Source organism: Nicotiana tabacum, chromosome 1, assembly GCF_000715075.1.
Source record: "Nicotiana tabacum cultivar K326 chromosome 1, ASM71507v2, whole genome shotgun sequence".
Lineage (NCBI taxonomy): Eukaryota > Viridiplantae > Streptophyta > Magnoliopsida > Solanales > Solanaceae > Nicotiana > Nicotiana tabacum.
This window is the reverse complement of record NC_134080.1, coordinates 72413618-72431673: the sequence shown is the minus strand read 5'-3', so window position 1 is coordinate 72431673 and position 18056 is coordinate 72413618. Positions and strand designations below refer to the sequence as shown.

At 36.8% G+C, this 18056-nt stretch overlaps 1 protein-coding gene across 8 annotated transcripts; it reads right to left on the bottom strand.

Annotated features, from left to right (window-relative positions):
- Positions 1 to 221: 221 nt before the first annotated feature.
- LOC107795833 (uncharacterized) lies at positions 222 to 5679 on the bottom strand. Of its 8 annotated transcripts, none has more exons than XM_075251594.1 (6): positions 5400 to 5679; positions 3550 to 4751; positions 3353 to 3440; positions 2418 to 3256; positions 1923 to 2043; positions 222 to 1021 (listed from the first exon to the last, which is right to left on the bottom strand). In XM_075251594.1, the coding sequence occupies exons 1-2, from the start codon at positions 5601 to 5603 to the stop codon at positions 3768 to 3770; spliced, it is 1188 nt and encodes a 395-aa protein (XP_075107695.1). In that variant the 5' UTR covers positions 5604 to 5679; the 3' UTR covers positions 222 to 1021; positions 1923 to 2043; positions 2418 to 3256; positions 3353 to 3440; positions 3550 to 3767. The 8 variants fall into 8 exon arrangements, with proteins under 8 accessions (XP_075107695.1, XP_075107689.1, XP_075107696.1 ...); XM_075251588.1 differs by having other exon boundaries at positions 3508 to 4751; positions 5400 to 5656; XM_075251595.1 differs by having other exon boundaries at positions 2418 to 3140; positions 3508 to 4751; positions 5400 to 5656.
- Positions 5680 to 18056: the final 12377 nt, after the last annotated feature.

The following is an 18056-nucleotide window of genomic DNA, read 5'->3' as shown; positions in this document are numbered from 1 at the left end:
CAGTGGAAGTCTTCCATAAAATAAAAAGGTAGAGTGTAGTTGCTAATCTGGTCATTTTTTAAGTAATTGTGTTTCCTTTTAAGTCTAAGAGACCAAAAAAATTAAGGGAAGAGCAATATGGCAACCATCTGTTCATAACGCTTAAAGCATTAAGCGGGTAATTTATTTACTCTTTCACTATTTGGAGTTCATGTGATAGACACTAATAAAGTTAACATTTAAGAGAAAACAAAAGGAGAATCTGCTTTAGAAATTTAAAGTAGAATAAACAGAGGACAGAGAGACCTACACAGGCGGATATTACCTCAAGACATCTATAACAACAACAACAACAACAACAATAACAACGACCCAGTGAAATCTCACTAGTGGGGTCTGGGGAGGGTAGTGTGTACGCATACCTTAACCCTACCTCGAAGGAATAGAGAGGTCTGAGGTTCCTAGTAATTATTAGTAAAAAGAATTACCAGAAAACAGGAATATCCAATTGGTTGTTCTAAAGGATCAATTTATAAACATCTCGTTGAAAACTACAATCCTTTTTTGGCAAAAAACAAAGGTAGAGGTCATATCGACTGCAGTAGCTGTGCTCATTAGGATCATGACTGGCTTGAAGACTTTCAAGCAGCTGGAATCATCTAGTTATTTACGTTGTTGTACCATCATGCACCCAAAGATGAACAGGTGGTGTTATATACCATGAGAAGGTTGTAGTGGTCCCTGAACAATGTGCAGCAGAAAGCTCAGCAGAAAATCGATCTGTTCGTCTGGACAAAATTCCATCACTGACCAGGTTCAACTAAAGCAGGGGTAATTTGTCTTTGAAATCTTAAGAGCCTGATAAGATGGTGCTCTTGAGTAGATATGTGGTGGGAAGGGGTATATAGACATGTCAACCGTTGATGCCGATACTTCTTCAAAGATTAGTGAGGTTGGAATTGCATGTGGGAATATTAATTCTTGACTTGTTTTACACTAGAGCTGAAGCAGTGTACTATCAGAGTCAAGTTTATGATGAATACTGCACATATTAGAACAGCAAAGAATTAGTAAGTTGAAGTGAAATACTAATAGTGAATGATTACAGGCCATTACATCAAAGGGTGGTTGTCTTGTTGAAGCTCCAGTTTCAAGGAGCAAAAAGCCAGCTGAAGATGGCCAACTAGTAATTCTAGCAGCTGGGGACAAGGTAATATATATACTATTATTTAGCTGTTTAATGGAACAACACTCTTATTATCTTTGGTTTGCTGCACAACATGGAGCTTGTGAAAAGCAACAAGCCTTGGATTCTTATTAGACTTGGAGGCCTTGAATATGTGTTCCTTGAAGTAATTGAGTTCTGCTATGCTCTCCTTAATGTCATCCATAGCTCTATGCTTGCTTTCCTTTTTAGGAGCCTTTTTGCTATTGGAAACCAACGAACACACAATGCCTTGACACTGCTGACATCAACTAGTACATGTGAAAAAAGACTAGCCAGATTTGGCATGTATTTCTTCAAAAATTGAAAATTCACGTAGACTGAATTTCCTGCTAGTAATGGTGTATATGTGCCAATGTTTCTCTTGACAAATTCAATAACCTGTTTCTCAGCTTCTTCTTCAGTGACCATACTCTTAAGCAATTTGTCAAGACATCTATAAATGGCCTAATTATTTAAAACCTCTCATTCGCCCTATCGCCAACATAATATATTAAAAAAAGATGCATACCCAGCATTTGTGTAATTCCTTGCACACGCTGCTTATAAAAGTGCACCTTGCCAGTATTTTTTGGCTTCCCTAAGCATCTAAACTTGGTTTGACAACTAGGACAGAGAAAAGAGAGCACAACCCTATAAAATCAATAATTCATTGATAACCATAAACACCATCTATAAAGCAGATGTGCAGCAGAACAAATTCTTAAAATGGACTGACCTTGGCGTTCTCCAAGTGTCTTATAGCTTCTTCCTGAGAAGAAGAATTCATAAACAATTGTATGCAACAAAGCCCAGCTGCTACATGATCCTTCCTTGTCACCTCATCATCATCATGCAATCTAAAAATACACAGGACGGAGACATGACATTAGTATATACAGAAAATGGAAGCAAATCGACTAGGCAGCCTATCAGAGAATATGATCAAATTCTGGAGTGAAGCCTGTGGAAAAACAGAAAGATTGAGCTTCTTGAAGTTTACCAAAGCACCTAAACTAAGAAACCAGGTAATAAAGTTAACATTTAAGAGAAAACAAAAGGAGAATCAGCTTTAGAAATTTAATAAAGTTAAATAAACAGAGGACAGAGAGACCTACACAGGCGGATATTACCTCAAGACTTCTATAAATGGCCTAATTATTTAAAACCTCTCATTCGCCTTATCGCCAACATAATATATTAAAAAAAGATGCATACCCAGCAGGTTACTGACCTTACTATTATGAGGTTACATCATAAAACCAATGTCGTCATCATCATCTGTGATATCGACTTCATCGTCATTAGTACTATTATTACCTTCATTCCCCTCATTCTCCTCATGATCACTGATGTACTCTACCATTGTGTCATCCTCTTCGTCAGAATTTTCTTCGTCATAACCAACTTCATGTTCTGTTTGAGCCTCCAATTCAATTACATATGCATCTAGGGTAACCGAATCAACATCATCTCTATGTAGTTGACTCAACATATTATCCGTATCATTGACAATTGAATTACTTTCAAGTGAAACATCTTGATATACTTCATCATTTGTTTCGCCATTTCCTGTCTCTGAATTTTGCATCTCTGGCACATCATATAAGTGTCTATCTTGAAATTTTAGGACAATTCGCCAATTTTCTCCCAATTTCGGATCATCAATATAAAATACTTGCCTTGCTTGAGTAGCTAGTACAAAAGAATCATTTCATACCAAAATCTATTAACATTGATGCTCGTAAGATTTTTATCTTTTTGCATCCCTGTCTTCTTGCGAAGATCAAACCACTTGCATTTAAATAGCAGAACTGGATTGCCATTAAGATACTCTAACTCAATCATGTCAGTTATAATACCATAAAAATTAATCACCTCATTTTCGTAATAGCCTTCAACAACTAGACCGCAATTTTGACTTTTACGTAGTTCATCGCGTCTTTGAATATGGTACCTAACACCATTTACAGTACACCCATTATATGTTCTTCCACGTACATCAGGTCCTATTGCCAAAGGATATAACTGATTGATAGACACAGACTTTTCCTTATTATATAATTGCATAATCTACAATGAAAAAATTATTACTTTTAATTAGTAAAGAGGAAAACAAATTAGAATTTAAACACATTAAGATGATTCTTATCTTAAAAAGTTACTTACTTTCCTTTTGAACCATAAAGGAAATTGTTCTCTATGTTTCTCTTTTATATTCACAACAACTTGCTTAATCAACTCTTCTTTATGCTCCCTGCAAAATAAATTACTTATAAATTATTTAAAACAGAAAAATAACAATAGAGAGAAAAATAACATACCGAAGAAAAGGTTCTACTTCTTCGCAATTATTCAACACATACCACCGAGCCATATCGAAATCATTCTTTGGTATGGTATCATAGTTTCCATCTCCAAATGGTCTAACACTCTTTGAGAATATGTCCAGAACAACTTCATCTTTGTTACTAGATCCATCATCATTTCGATCTTCACGATTAAATCTAGTTTCGATGCCAGTAAGATACATAGAGCAAAATGTCAAACATTCATCAATAAGATAGCCTTCTGCAATAGAACCTTATGGTCGTGCCTTGTTTCGCACATAACGCTTAAGCTTGCACAAAAATCTTTCAATTTTGTACATCCAACGATATTGTACTGGTCCCCCATACATAGCCTCTCGTGGTAAATGCACAGCCAAATGTACCATAACATCAAAGAAAGCAGGTGGAAAGATCATCTCAAGCTTACACAATATTAAAATTATGTCCTTTTCTAGTTGTTCTAAGTCATCTTTTCTCAAAGTCTTGCAACATAATCGTTGAAAGAAATCGCCTAACTCAATCAATGCTGAAGAGACATATTTGCAAGCATGGATAGAAATGTATCCTAATCCCAAACCTTGCAGCTGGTTTCTAGCATCATAATATGACTTAGGAAGTGTCTCACCATTTGGCAGTGCCTCCCGTAGTAACTCTAGCAACATATCAAATGACTTATTACTCCAATGATTGTACACTTTCAAGTGTAGCAACTTCACAAGGAATGAAAGCTTTGAGAATTTCTGACATCCCGGGTATAATTCATGTTCAGCTTCTTCCAACAATTTGTCAACCTTTTTGGCTTCCTTCTCACTCATATTACCATATATATTATTACCAGTTGTTGTCTCCTCCGAAAAATTGGTAAATGATCTTCCACTGGCATCTTCTAACGTAGCGTTAATTCCATCATTGTTGTCATGTTCTTCATCTTCATCTTCGTCTTCGTCTTCGTCTTCATCTTCGTCTTCGTTGTAAATTGCTTCATCTTTATCTCTCCTTTGTGAATGTTCCCCATGGTATATCCATTGCACGTAACTTCCCGTAATTCCTTTTATCAACAAGTGGTCATACACTACATCTTGTATTTGAAAATCTATATTTAAACAGTCTTGGCATGGACATCGAACTTTAGAATTTCGATCAAAGTTTGACCGAACGAGTTGCATAAAAGATTGAACACCCTCAATATATTTTTTAGAGAACTTCCGTTCATGCATCCAACCTTTATCCATGATCAACTGCACAAACATATCGACAAAGCAAGCTAAGTCAGCCATGCAGTTATAATTGAGTTTTAATTAAGCAAAAGAGAAATGCATTTATTATCTTTCAACATGTCATAAAACTTCTGCTGAGAGAATTGGCCACACAATTCCGTTTGATCCAAACTGTTCCTTCATGTCTAGAATAGCTAATAGAACTGTTAGTTAGCTAATTACATTGGATTAGCATTAGTAATAAATAGTTAGCTAAATAAATTGAGCCTGTGTATATACACCATTGTATAGCACTTGGGAGTATCAATCAATGAACGAAATCCTATTTCTCACTTCTCTCTGTTCCATTCCCTCTTCTTCTCTCTATTCTCTAATCCCCCTTTCCCCTTCTAATGCTTTTCTTAGTGAAGGCAGTCCCTCGTTCCAGTGATATTTGCTTGTCCACTGATTTCTTAAAATTTAATGCAACATATGACTTCCTAATTTATCGTTTTCCTCTGAATCCCAGCCCAAGTTAAGTAAATAAGTACCCATCTATCCACATACAAAAAATCAAACTTCAATTCATTCTTATGACAAATCAATTCATAAATCAAAACTCAGTATTCGGATGTTAAGAATTAAATAGAGAGGAGAAGGCAGCGATAGAAATAAAATAGGAGAATTTACCAGAGTAGTCTGATAGCGAACAAGGGGATTACCAAGAGCAACGAGATGCAGCGTCAGGAGAGGGCTGCAGCGACAATTCTTTTTTTTCTTATAAAAAGGACGGACGAGGGGAGATGTTGAGGACTTGCGGTAACAATTCCTTGTTTGACAAAAAGAGTGACCAACAGATTTTTTTATAAAAATAGAAGAAAAAATGTAATCCATAACCCAAGCAGATTGGAACTCCAATTAAAGTTTATGGTATCAAAGTTTGTAGAAGAAAAATTAATCAATTATGCTCAACTTGCTCATATGCGGAAAAGTGAACAAAAATATATATTTGTATATTTTCATTCATGCTATATTTATACAATACTTGAGGTGTTCATTGTTCAATCTGATTCAATTTTTTACCTAAAAAGCAACTAAATCAACAAAGTTAATTTTTTGTTAATTTTTATTTGGTCTTTTAATTTTCCCTATGATAATAGGCTAGATTCATGTAATTTGGCGACTGTTTATGCCCCAGCTTAATTATGTTTCACTGTTATTTTATATGAGTGTTCAATCACGTTTTATATGGTGATTAATTGAATGGGCCCTTGATTAATCGTGTCTAATTATCTCATATTGCTTGAGAAAGAATATTAGGTTAGACTGCTATTGAACAACACCACTTTTAGGTAATTGAAGAGATTCATTACTTGAACTAAAGGTGAGTTTAGAGATAACGAAACTTTGGTGGGATAATTTAGAGCTACACATATTGCCAGCTAGAGTAGTTCGAGAAAATGCTCTAGTAAATTATCGTAGTTGATCGAGAGAAAATTACGATAACTCATGTAAGCACGTGATTTTTGCCCTATATGAGAATTACTCCCAAAAAATTCAAAAATAAAATGATTTTTCTTTGGTGTACAATTTTGTGATATTTTGAAGAATTATTTGTATTTGTCTGTGCGTGTTTATTCGCTAAATTAATAAAAAATACAAAAATATGTCGCATTTTGCATGTAGGATTTAATTCTACAATTGTTAGTAATTAAAATTGTTTTACAAAAATTAAAAATTACAAAAATAGGCATCGTTTGCATTTTTAGCATTTAATGTCCAAATATACAATTTTATGCTTAATTAATACTTAATTGTGCGTTAATTGTTATTGGGAGTTAATTTGCGCCTTTATAACTTAATTTAGTTCTTAATAATAGTTTAAGTATTTTTATAATTTAGTTTTAGAAAAATAAAAGAAGAAAAGAGAGCGAAAATATAAAGAAAGTCGGAATTGGGCCTCTTCTTCAATTTCAAGCTATAGGCCCAAAAAATGGCCCAATCTTCCCTACGACCCAGTCCATTTCGAACTGGGTCGACCCAGTCCATTAACCCAACACCCCTTCTTCATTTTTGTCCAACACAAAACAAAACCAAAAAAAAAATATATAAAAAAAAGTGAATTATCACTATTAATAGTTTTATTTTTTGTTTTTTTATATATATAAAAAAATCCGAAAATATTTTATTTTATTTATTATTTTTATTTAAAAAAAATATATATATATATATAGTAATTTCGGAAATGATTTTAAAAAAATAAAAAATAAAAAAATAAAAAAAATGTAAAAGAATGTAGAAAATTTAAAAAAAAGTAAAAAGTTTTAAAAAATTTAAAAGTAAAAGAAGGTTGGAATTAAAAAATAAATATAAAGATATCTGAAAATTTAAAAAATTTAAAGTAATTGAAAGTAGCATTTTTAAAAGAAAAAGAAAAGATAGTGGTTTATTTTTTAAAGAAAAGTTAAATAAAGTGAGATTCTCTTTTAAAAAAATAAAAAGTGGGATTTTAAATAAGATAAAGTAATTAAAGTTGGAATTTTAAAAATAAAAGTAAATAAAGGTGGGATTTCTTTTTCTAAAAAAATAAAAGCAATTTGTAAGTGGGATTTCTTTTAATTAAAAAAATAATAAAATAATAAAAAACAAATCTGAAAATTTCGAAAATTTTGCTATAAATAGAAGAGAAAATTTAGGAAGAAGGGTGGAAAAAAAGAGAGGAAAAACTAGATAGAGAGAAGAAAAAAAGAGGGGGCGGAGTGAGAAGTATACACCCGATATACATTCTGTATACACTGAATATACAGGGGCAGAATTCATTTTGGAGAGTTTTGAAGTTGAAAAAAAATAGTTACTGCTTCATTGCCTCGCTTAAGATCTGAAATAGTCAGAACCTTCCTGCCTTTTACTTCTTCACTATACTTGGAGTCGTTTATAGTCTCCTGGGTTTTCTGCTATTCCTACTGTACTGGTTTGCGATGTTGCTGAATCTGCTGTTGCTGTGTTATTACTGCTGCTGACTTCTCCTTCTTTTGTTCTTGTACTGCTGTTTCCAGGTACACATTTGTACAATCTCGGCTTGAAGCAAAAAATGAAATATTAATCAGGCTTTGTTCCTGTTGAATTCCTCCTGTTTAGATTTGTGGTTGAATATAATTTTTCTTTCTTCGTATAAAGATGTAGTTGAATGATTAATGAATAATGAGGTTGCATATGTATACTTTCTTCATCTAATAATGTTAGTTTAAATTACGGAAAATAATTAATCTGTTTTGATATTATGGTCAATCTCATGTTCTAGTATTATTGAATAACAGAATATAAAATGAAAGCAGTTTTTCTTTGTACAAACTCGATCGCAATTTTCCATTCGCATTAGCCGTAAACTAATAACTAATAAGTTACGTTTTTCAGCATGTAAATAATTAAGAGATTTTCTTTTAGTTTAGAGACGAACTTAATAGAAAATATAGTCATTGTAGGTTTATCCTGTAAAAATAAAAATGAGACGAGCCTCGCCAAATAAAACATATAGATTGCGGGGCCCTCACAAAATGTATGGTTTAATTAGAATTCGGAAGGACCGTTTAGCGAATTTCACGGTCTTCCCCAAAATAATAACGCGATAGTCTCTTTAGGCGCGTGTTTAATATTTTACTTTCTTAAGCCTGGGTGTGCATTTCATGCGACCCGAATCCAAATCCCAAAACATCAAATAAAACGTGTTCCGGATTATGGGTGCATTTCATGTAACGCAGTCCAAAGACGTGCTTTAAGCGATGTTCATATTTCTTTTAAAAACAATAATAATAAAGCGGTTAAAAGATAAAATTTGCACATAAGTTCATATTTGTATAAAATCAGATAATCAAGCCGAATATAACAGTTGAGCGACCGTGCTAGAACCACGGAACTCGGGAATGCCTAACACCTTCTCCCGGGTTAACAGAATTCCTTATCCGGATTTCTGGTACGCAGACTGTAATATGGAGACATTCTTTTCCTCGATTCGGGATTAAAATTGGTGACTTGGGACACCCTAAATCTCCCAAGTGGCGACTCTGAAATAAATAAATCAATCCCGTCTCGATTGTCCTTTAATTGGAAAAACTCCCACGCACCCTCGCGGGTGCGGAAAAAGGAGGTGTGACAGCTCTGGCGACTCTGCTGGGGACTTGGCCCAGAACCACTGGTTCAGGGTTAGAAATTCGAGCTTAAAATAACTGTTATAGTTGGCTTTATTTATTATCTGATTTTTACATGTTTATGCTTAATATGCTAAATGATGCTTTTACCGCTTTAATATTATCTGAATTGTGTATAAAACTGCTACGAAACTCTTCTTCTTTCTGAGTCTTCTAAATTTATGGTGTACACGTGCGCATTTGTCAAACGGAGAAAGGAAGCTGGCCGTTTGTTTTGGAGTTTGTAAAACTTTTGATTATAATATGTGGGTCGTTTGATTTTCTAGTTTGTAGGTCATTTTTAAACCTTTGAAACCCAATATGAAAATTGAAAAAAAAAATGATTAGTATTGCTTATCTTTTATTGGTCCGAACTACGCAAGGTCTGATTCATGCAGGGGCATGATACGTAGGCAATCTCTATAAGATTCGACCACCACAATAAAATATATATAATAAAATAAAATAAAATATAAGTGAATAAAATTTTCAAGAAAACTGGGACGACACAAGCAGTCGAGCAAATGCATAATAGAAAGGGGATATTTGTCTAGGAGCATTGCATCTCAACGTGTAATTATATATGTGTTAAATTCTCAAAACTAACAAGTTTGTTCATTTCCAGAATTCAAGCAGTTAGTTTCTCTAAAGAGTATACTGGCATATTATCATTATCACACGAGATCAAAAGGACGAATACCCGAAAGTATGTCTATCCCAGATGTTGACACAGGTATTGAGCTAGAGGAGATGGATGTCGGGAAAATGAAAGAAGAGATGTTTAAACTCAAACAACAAATGGCTGAAATGTACCAGGCTTGGTCTACAGGGCAGTTACCCCTATCTTACCCAACTAACCCTGCTCCATCAATGACCCAAACTCAGGATAATATTACCACTGAATTATCCCCAAATTTCCCCATTTACCAACACTACCGAGGAACCACCTCTCAAACACCGCAGTCTCCACCTCCAAAACCAGTTTCATACTTTCCTCCGCCTGTGACTCCTGTTTTCGTAGCACCTCCCCCGACTACATTCCACAAATCTCCTAGTGAGCCTACATTCCAGGCCCAGGACAACCAATATTACCCCCGGAGCCCACCCTCAAAGCCTCCGAAATCCATTCAACTGCTCCTCGTTTTGATATCCCAACCGAAATTGACAAGCCAGCCAAAAATGCTGAACAAGAAGAAATGTTCAGGAAGGTCAAAAGTCTAGAACAATCATTCTGAGACATACAGGGATTAGGTGGGCAAGTCAGTGTAGCTTACAAGGATTTGTGCTTGTTCCCAAATGTACAATTACCAGTTGGTTTCAAGATGCCTAAATTTGACCTATACGATGGGCACGGCGACCCAGTAGCCCACTTAAGGGGTTTCTGTAGCAAGATGCGAGGAGCTGGGGGAAAGGATGAATTATTGATGGCTTACTTCAGTCAAAGTCTAAGCGGATCAGCTTTGGAGTGGTATACACGCCAGGACCATGGGAGATGGTACACCTGGGATGACCTGGCACAGGCATTCACATACCATTTCCAATACAATCTGGAAATCATCCCAGATAGATTATCTTTGACAAAATTTGAGAAGAAACATAATGAAAGTTTCAGAGAGTATGGTTTTCGGTGGAGAGAACAGGCAGCAAGAGTGGATCCTCCTATGAAGGAGAGTGAAATGGTAGACTACTTCCTCCAAGCCTTGGAACCAACTTACTATGCCCATTTGGTTTCAGCGGTAGGGAAATCATTCAACGAGGTAGTGAAGATGGGAGGTATGGTGGAAGAAGGCCTCAAGACAAATAAAATTATGAGCTATTCAGCAATTAAGGCAGCTACTCAAGCTATTCAAGGCAGGGTAGGAGAAATCGGAAGAAAGAAGAGAGAGGAAGCAACGGTAGTTGGTTCAGGAATTTGGTCGGGACCCAGAGGTTCACCGCCTTACTATAATCAACAACGACCTCGCCAATCAACTTACCACCACAATTCATCCCAACACTACTATCACCTTACAGAGCCCCATTCTTCCATTAACCAAGCCCAAACATATACTCAGCCTCCGGTTCGCTTGCAATGGCGCGCACCGGCTCCCCAGAACACACATACACCACTGCAAAACACCTATTCACCACCAAGAGCCTACAAGAACCCTCCAGGGGTAGGTTTCCGGGGAAATCAGGCTTTCAGAAATGAAAAAATACAAAGAACATTCACTGAGTTAGGGGAAACCTATACTGCCGTGTTCCACAAATTAAGGCAGTTAGGCTTGTTGAGTCCTGTTGAGCCCAGATTGCCAAATCCCTTTCCCAAAAATATGGACCACTCGGTAAGCTGTGAGTATTGTTCGGGGGCTCTCGGTCATGATACCGAGAAATGTTGGAAGTTGAAACATGCAGTACAAAATCTTATTGACACCAACAAGATTGAGGTTCAGACACCAGAGGCACCCAACATCAATCAGAACCCGTTGCCGGCACAACTTGAAACCCACATGATTGAGCTAATGCACGAAGGAGGGAAGCTAAAGAAACCCTCACAAACAGTGATGATGATCCGTGTCGGTTCAAAATAAATGTTAACCAGTGGGAAAACGGTGGTATAGTTGGAAAAGGTGGATAACAAGCCAGTTATGGTGTTGGGAAAAGGGTCCAATGAGGCAGATGTACAGTTTGTGGGGTTGAAAGCAAAAATCAACAATTGAATGGCTACTCCTCTTCCTATACGAAGGGAGTCTTGGTAGTGGGCTCTGATTTTCTTTTTTGTTGTCTGGATTATTCCAGGGTTGTAATCCAAATCTTTCTTGTGCTCGCCAAAGTGTGAAACCTTGCTATCCCGTATTTTAATAAAGTGAAAGTTTTTTTCCCTCATTCCTTATTTTGTTTTAATTTTTCTTCTTATTTTTGTCTTCTGAACAGTTCTCTTTCTACTGATTCTAATGACATGGCATGCACGATGGATCTTCAACCTAGTCTAAAAAAAGAAATCAATCAATCTGATTTCGAACTTATAGTACAAGATTGTGATGATAAGTCGGAATACGATGAGGACTAAGCCTTCAGAAAAATTAACAGAGAGTTGAGCTAAGTTGAAAAAAAAAAGAAAAAAAAAAGCCCAACTCAAATGACACGGAAGCCGTCAATCTAGGGGATGCGGATGACATCAGGGAAGCTAAGATAAGCATCCACATGGAACCAAACATCAGGGAAGAACTAATCAAAGCACTTACTGAATTCAAAACATTTTGCATGGTCATACGACGACATGCCGCGCTTAAGCACCAATCTAGTGGTTCAAAAATTGCCCACTGACCCGGCATTACCCCCCGTCCAGCAAAATTTAGGAAGATCAAAACCAACGTGAGTGGGAAGATTAAGGAAGAAGTGACCAAACAGCTGAATACTAAGGTTATTCGGGCCGCTCGATATCCTGATTGGTGGGCTAATGTGGTGCCAAAAAAAAAAAGGAAAATCCGAGGTATGTGTTGATCATCGCAATCTAAACAGAGCAAGCCCGACGCTTTATGATCCACAGATATCGAAGGGAAATGCGTCGACATGGCTATCAATTCTGACGCAGTTAAGAGATATTATGATTTCTGGTAATTGTAATTGTTGTTTGTTTGTACTTAGCATTTATCAGAGAATGAAATGACGAAGGCAATTCTTTCTTCTATCCAAACACTTTGACCTTTGCTTCCCCTTTTGAGCCTTATTTACTCTTTCATACCCCTCTTTTGGAATCTGTAATGAAAACGAAAAAAGTAATGATAATAAGAACAAAAGAAAAGTCAAGAAAAAAAAACAAAGGAATGGGAACTACGTTTGACCTGATTCCTCAAAGAAGGATACGTAGGCGCCTCACGGCTCGGTCATAGTGTAACATAGTGTGCATAAGGTAACATATTGTGACAAAATAAAAATCCCCAAGCAAGAAAAACTGGGGCAGAAGTTGGCGCTTGTAATTTTGGCAAGAAAGTTTGATTCCAAGAGTTGTACTATTTTACCCCTAAAAATTATTTTTGAACTTTTGATACCCCTTTCTCCTTTCAGCCATACACAAAAATCCCTATTGATGTCCAAAAAAGACCTCCCAATCAGTATCTGAGAAGTGCTAAGTCAATGCAAATGGAAGTCGAGAATAACACTCTGATCCCCAGCAAAGAAGAAGATCATAAGCTGGAACTGAATTGATAGCCAAAAGAATCCCCAACAGAGAGAGTCATATCGGCAACACTCCAATTCCCATCTGAAAAATAAAATAAAATGAGAGAGTCTTATCGGTGAAAACCTTCACAGGCACCATAAGGCGACAGGAGTTGAGAGAAATGAGAGAGTCTTATTAGTGAAAACCCCTCGAAGGGCACTATGAGGCGACAAAACAAGATTGGCGGGAAGGATCCGCAAAGAGTTGAGTGCCTGTTTATCCCCAGCAACATGAGGCCGTCTGGAAGGTTGATTGATACAAATAGACTGGGTTGATTAATCCGGAATGCGCGACATGAACGTTGGAATCGGTTATATCATTCAGATAAGTTCTTTTCTTTCCTTTTCCCTAGCATTTGTTCAGAAAGACTTCTTCTTTTTTCTATTTTTTGAAATCATCACTTTTTCATTTCTTGGTTTAAAAGACTTACCTTCCCAGCAGTTTGTTTTTGAAAAGGATTTTCAGAGCTTACTACCAGTTGCCAAAATGATGCAAAGCAAAATGCGAATAGGACACGCCAAAGATAAGGCGATAAAGAGAAAAGAAGTTGGTCGCAAGACCAAATGATGAAAGGGGCCTAGATCCCAATATGACCAAATTTCCAGGGGAAGTTGGAGAAAAACAGGAAAACAACAGTTGAGAAAATTGTGGACCTAATTCCAAGATGGCCCCCGACAGATCATCGAGATGTAGGAGCATCCCCAACAGATTTTCGACCAAGTTCCAAGAGGGTCGGACAACATAGAGTGGGGAAGGGAGAAAGGGAAAAAACCATCCCAGTAGGAGTATCATAACCAACCACCGGGTTTTTAAACTAACAAATTTTGTTTGGTTTGAAACAGGTAAATGGAATGGCAGTGAAGACCATAAGGGAAAATGCAAACTGGGGCAGAAAATTTTCTTTTCAGTTAGAAAATTTTCTGGAAATCAGGTACCCATTTGGGGAAGAATAAAGATAGCACCAAGGAAGTGGTCTTTGAACCAGGGTTTCCCCCAACATAATAAGCTTCCAATGGAGGAAGTTGATCCCCAGCAGACAAAACAAAGAGATGACATTTGTGCTCAGAAAAGCAAAGAGCCATTATCCTCCCCAGCAGCTTCCAGAAGAATGAAGCATCGATTTGAAGGGATAAAATTCCCCAGCAGCGTTATCCTCAACAACGTTATCCCAAGAAGATAACACTTTTATCCCCAGCAGTGTTAAGAAAGAAAAAAAAATAAAAAAGAAAAAAAATTGAATTTGAAGGAAGGAAAGAAAGGAGACTCCCCCAGTGGTATTATCCCCAGCAATCAGGCATCCACCTGGAGAACAAGGATGAGTAGTTGAAGTATTAGTAATCAGGCATCCACCTGGAGAACAAGGAAGAGCAATGAAATATCAGAAATCAGGCGTCCACCTGGAGAACAAGGAAGAGCAATGAAAGAAACAACAATCAGGCATCCACCTGGAGAACAAGGATGAGTAGTTGAAGTATTAGTAATCAGGCATCCACCTGGAGAACAAGGAAGAGCAATGAAATATCAGAAATCAGGCGTCCACCTGGAGAACAAGGAAGAGCAATGAAAGAAACAACAATCAGGCGTCCACCTGGAGAACAAGGATGAAGAAAAGAAATAGCAATCATCTGGAGAACAAGGATGAAGAATTGAATTAACAGTCAGGCGTCCACGTGGAGAACAAGGAAGAACAATTGAAATATCAGAAGTCAGGCGTCCACCTGGAGAACAAGGAAAAGCATCAAAACTTGGGCAGAAGATTTTCTGCCATGGTCGAAAATTTTCTCAGAAGAACAAGGAAATCAATTCAAGTTTTAAGAGATAGCAAGACAACAAGACTTGGAGAAAAACAGTCGGAGGTAAGACAATTCCAAGATGTTGAAAATGGGATCATCCGCCCTCGAATAGGATATTTGGGTTCATCCACCCTCGAATAGGATATTTTGGGATCATCCGCCCTCGAATAGGATATTCTGGGTTCATCCGCCCTCGAATAGGATATTCTGGGTTCATCCGCCCTCGAATAGGATATTTTGGGTTCATCCGCCCTCGAATAGGATATTTTGGGTTCATCCGCCCTCGAATAGGATATATTGGGTTCATCCGCCCTCGAATAGGATATTTGGGTTCATCCGCCCTCGAATAGGATATTTTGGGTTCATCCGCCCTCGAATAGGATATTTTGGGTTCATCCACCCTCGAATAGGATATTTTGGGTTCATCCGCCCTCGAATAGGATATTTTGGGTTCATCCGCCCTCGAATAGGATATTTTGGGTTCATCCGCCCTCGAATAGGATATTTTGGGTTCATCCGCCCTCGAATAGGATATTTTGGGTTCATCCGCCCTCGAATAGGATATTTGGGTTCATCCGCCCTCGAATAGGATATTTTGGGTTCATCCGCCCTCGAATAGGATATTTTGGGTTCATCCGCCCTCGAATAGGATATTTTGGGTTCATCCGCCCTCGAATAGGATATTTGGGTTCATCCGCCCTCGAATAGAATATTTTGGGTTCATCCGCCCTCGAATAGGATATTTTGGGTTCATCCGCCCTCGAATAGGATATTTTGGGTTCATCCGCCCTCGAATAGGATATTTTGGGTTCATCCGCCCTCGAATAGGATATTTTGGGTTCATCCGCCATCGAATAGGATATTTGGGTTCATCCGCCCTCGAATAGGATATTTGGGTTCATCCGCCCTCGAATAGGATATTTTGGGTTCATCCGCCCTCGAATAGGATATTTTGGGTTCATCCGCCCTCGAATAGGATATTTGGGTTCATCCGCCCTCGAATAGGATATTTGGGTTCATCCGCCCTCGAATAGGATATTTGGGTTCATCCGCCCTCGAATAGGATATTTGGGTTCATCCGCCCTCGAACAGGATATTTTGGGTTCATCCGCCCTCGAACAGAAGATTTGGAGAAAAACAGTCGGAGGTAAGACAATTCCAAGATGTTGAAAATGGGATCATCCGCCCTCGAATAGGATATTTGGGTTCATCCACCCTCGAATAGGATATTTTGGGTTCATCCGCCCTCGAATAGGATATTTTGGGTTCATCCGCCCTCGAATAGGATATTTTGGGTTCATCCGCCCTCGAATAGGATATTTGGGTTCATCCGCCCTCGAATAGGATATTTTGGGTTCATCCGCCCTCGAATAGGATATTTCGGGTTCATCCGCCCTCGAATAGGATTTTATTTTTTAAAGTTGTTGAAATCAGGAGCCCCCTCTGAAGAACAGAATGGCGATGTATTGGTTGAAGAGAGGAATGACATTCATTTTTAAAGTTGTTGTTGAAGTTGGGAGCCCGCCCATAGAACAGAGGCATACATTTCAGTCTTTAATTTTCAAGCATTGAACTTGGGAGCCCGCCCAGATAACAGAGGCATACATTTCAAGTCTTTAATTTTCAAGTATTAAAATTGGGAGCCCGCCCAGATAACAGAGGCATACATTTCAAAATCAAGTCAGAGGACAATAAAACAGAGGGTTACAATAGGAATCCCCAGCAGGAAACAATAAAATTCCCCGGCACCGGGAAACAGAAGGTTGCAACAAGAGGTCACAGTACAAACTCAAGTACATGTGTCAAAAGAAGTAAAGCACCGAAAGAAATGCAAGCATACAAGGAAGCAAGGCAACAAAAACAAATTGTACTCTAGCCTAGCTTCTTGTTTTTTTTAAGCACGGTGTAACAAGGAGATCGGTAAGCAGTAGTAATAACATGCAACAACAGTAACATTGCAGTCCAACGGTAGTCCCAGCTACCAAAATTTCTCGAACTACATTGACCTGATTCCTGTTTAGCCCAGGATATGTAGGAAACCTTTGAAGCAAAGGTTCAGTCAAATCTTTTTCAAAAAAATGCTTCAACGGAGTACTCGGATGGGCAAAAATCGCTCGCTTTATCTTTGCACGAAAACCCTTCGTGTCTCCGGGCAAAGAGGGGCAGCTGTAAGCACGTGATTTTTGCCCTATATGAGAATTACTCCCAAAAAATTCAAAAATAAAATGATTTTTCTTTGGTGTACAATTTTGTGATATTTTGAAGAATTATTTGTATTTGTCTGTGCGTGTTTATTCGCTAAATTAATAAAAAATACAAAAATATGTCGCATTTTGCATGTAGGATTTAATTCTACAATTGTTAGTAATTAAAATTGTTTTACAAAAATTAAAAATTACAAAAATAGGCATCGTTTGCATTTTTAGCATTTAATGTCCAAATATACAATTTTATGCTTAATTAATACTTAATTGTACGTTAATTGTTATTGGGAGTTAATTTGTGCCTTTATAACTTAATTTAGTTCTTAATAATAGTTTAAGTATTTTTATAATTTAGTTTTAGAAAAATAAAAGAAGAAAAGAGAGCGAAAATATAAAGAAAGTCGGAATTGGGCCTCTTCTTCAATTTCAAGCTATAGGCCCAAAAAATGGCCCAATCTTCCCTACGACCCAGTCCATTTCGAACTGGGTCGACCCAGTCCATTAACCCAACACCCCTTCTTCATTTTTGTCCAACACAAAACAAAACCAAAAAAAAAATAAAAAAATAAAAAGTGAATTATCACTATTAATAGTTTTATTTTTTGTTTTTTTATATATAAAAAAAAATCCGAAAATATTTTATTTTATTTATTATTTTTATTTTAATAAAAAATATATATATATATATATATAGTAATTTCGGAAATGATTTTAAAAAAATAAAAAATAAAAAAATAAAAAAAATGTAAAAGAATGTAGAAAATTTAAAAAAAAAAGTAAAAAGTTTTAAAAAATTTAAAAGTAAAAGAAGGTTGGAATTAAAAAATAAATATAAAGATATCTGAAAATTTAAAAAATTTAAAGTAATTGAAAGTAGCATTTTTAAAAGAAAAAGAAAAGATAGTGGTTTATTTTTTAAAGAAAAGTTAAATAAAGTGAGATTCTCTTTTATAAAAATAAAAAGT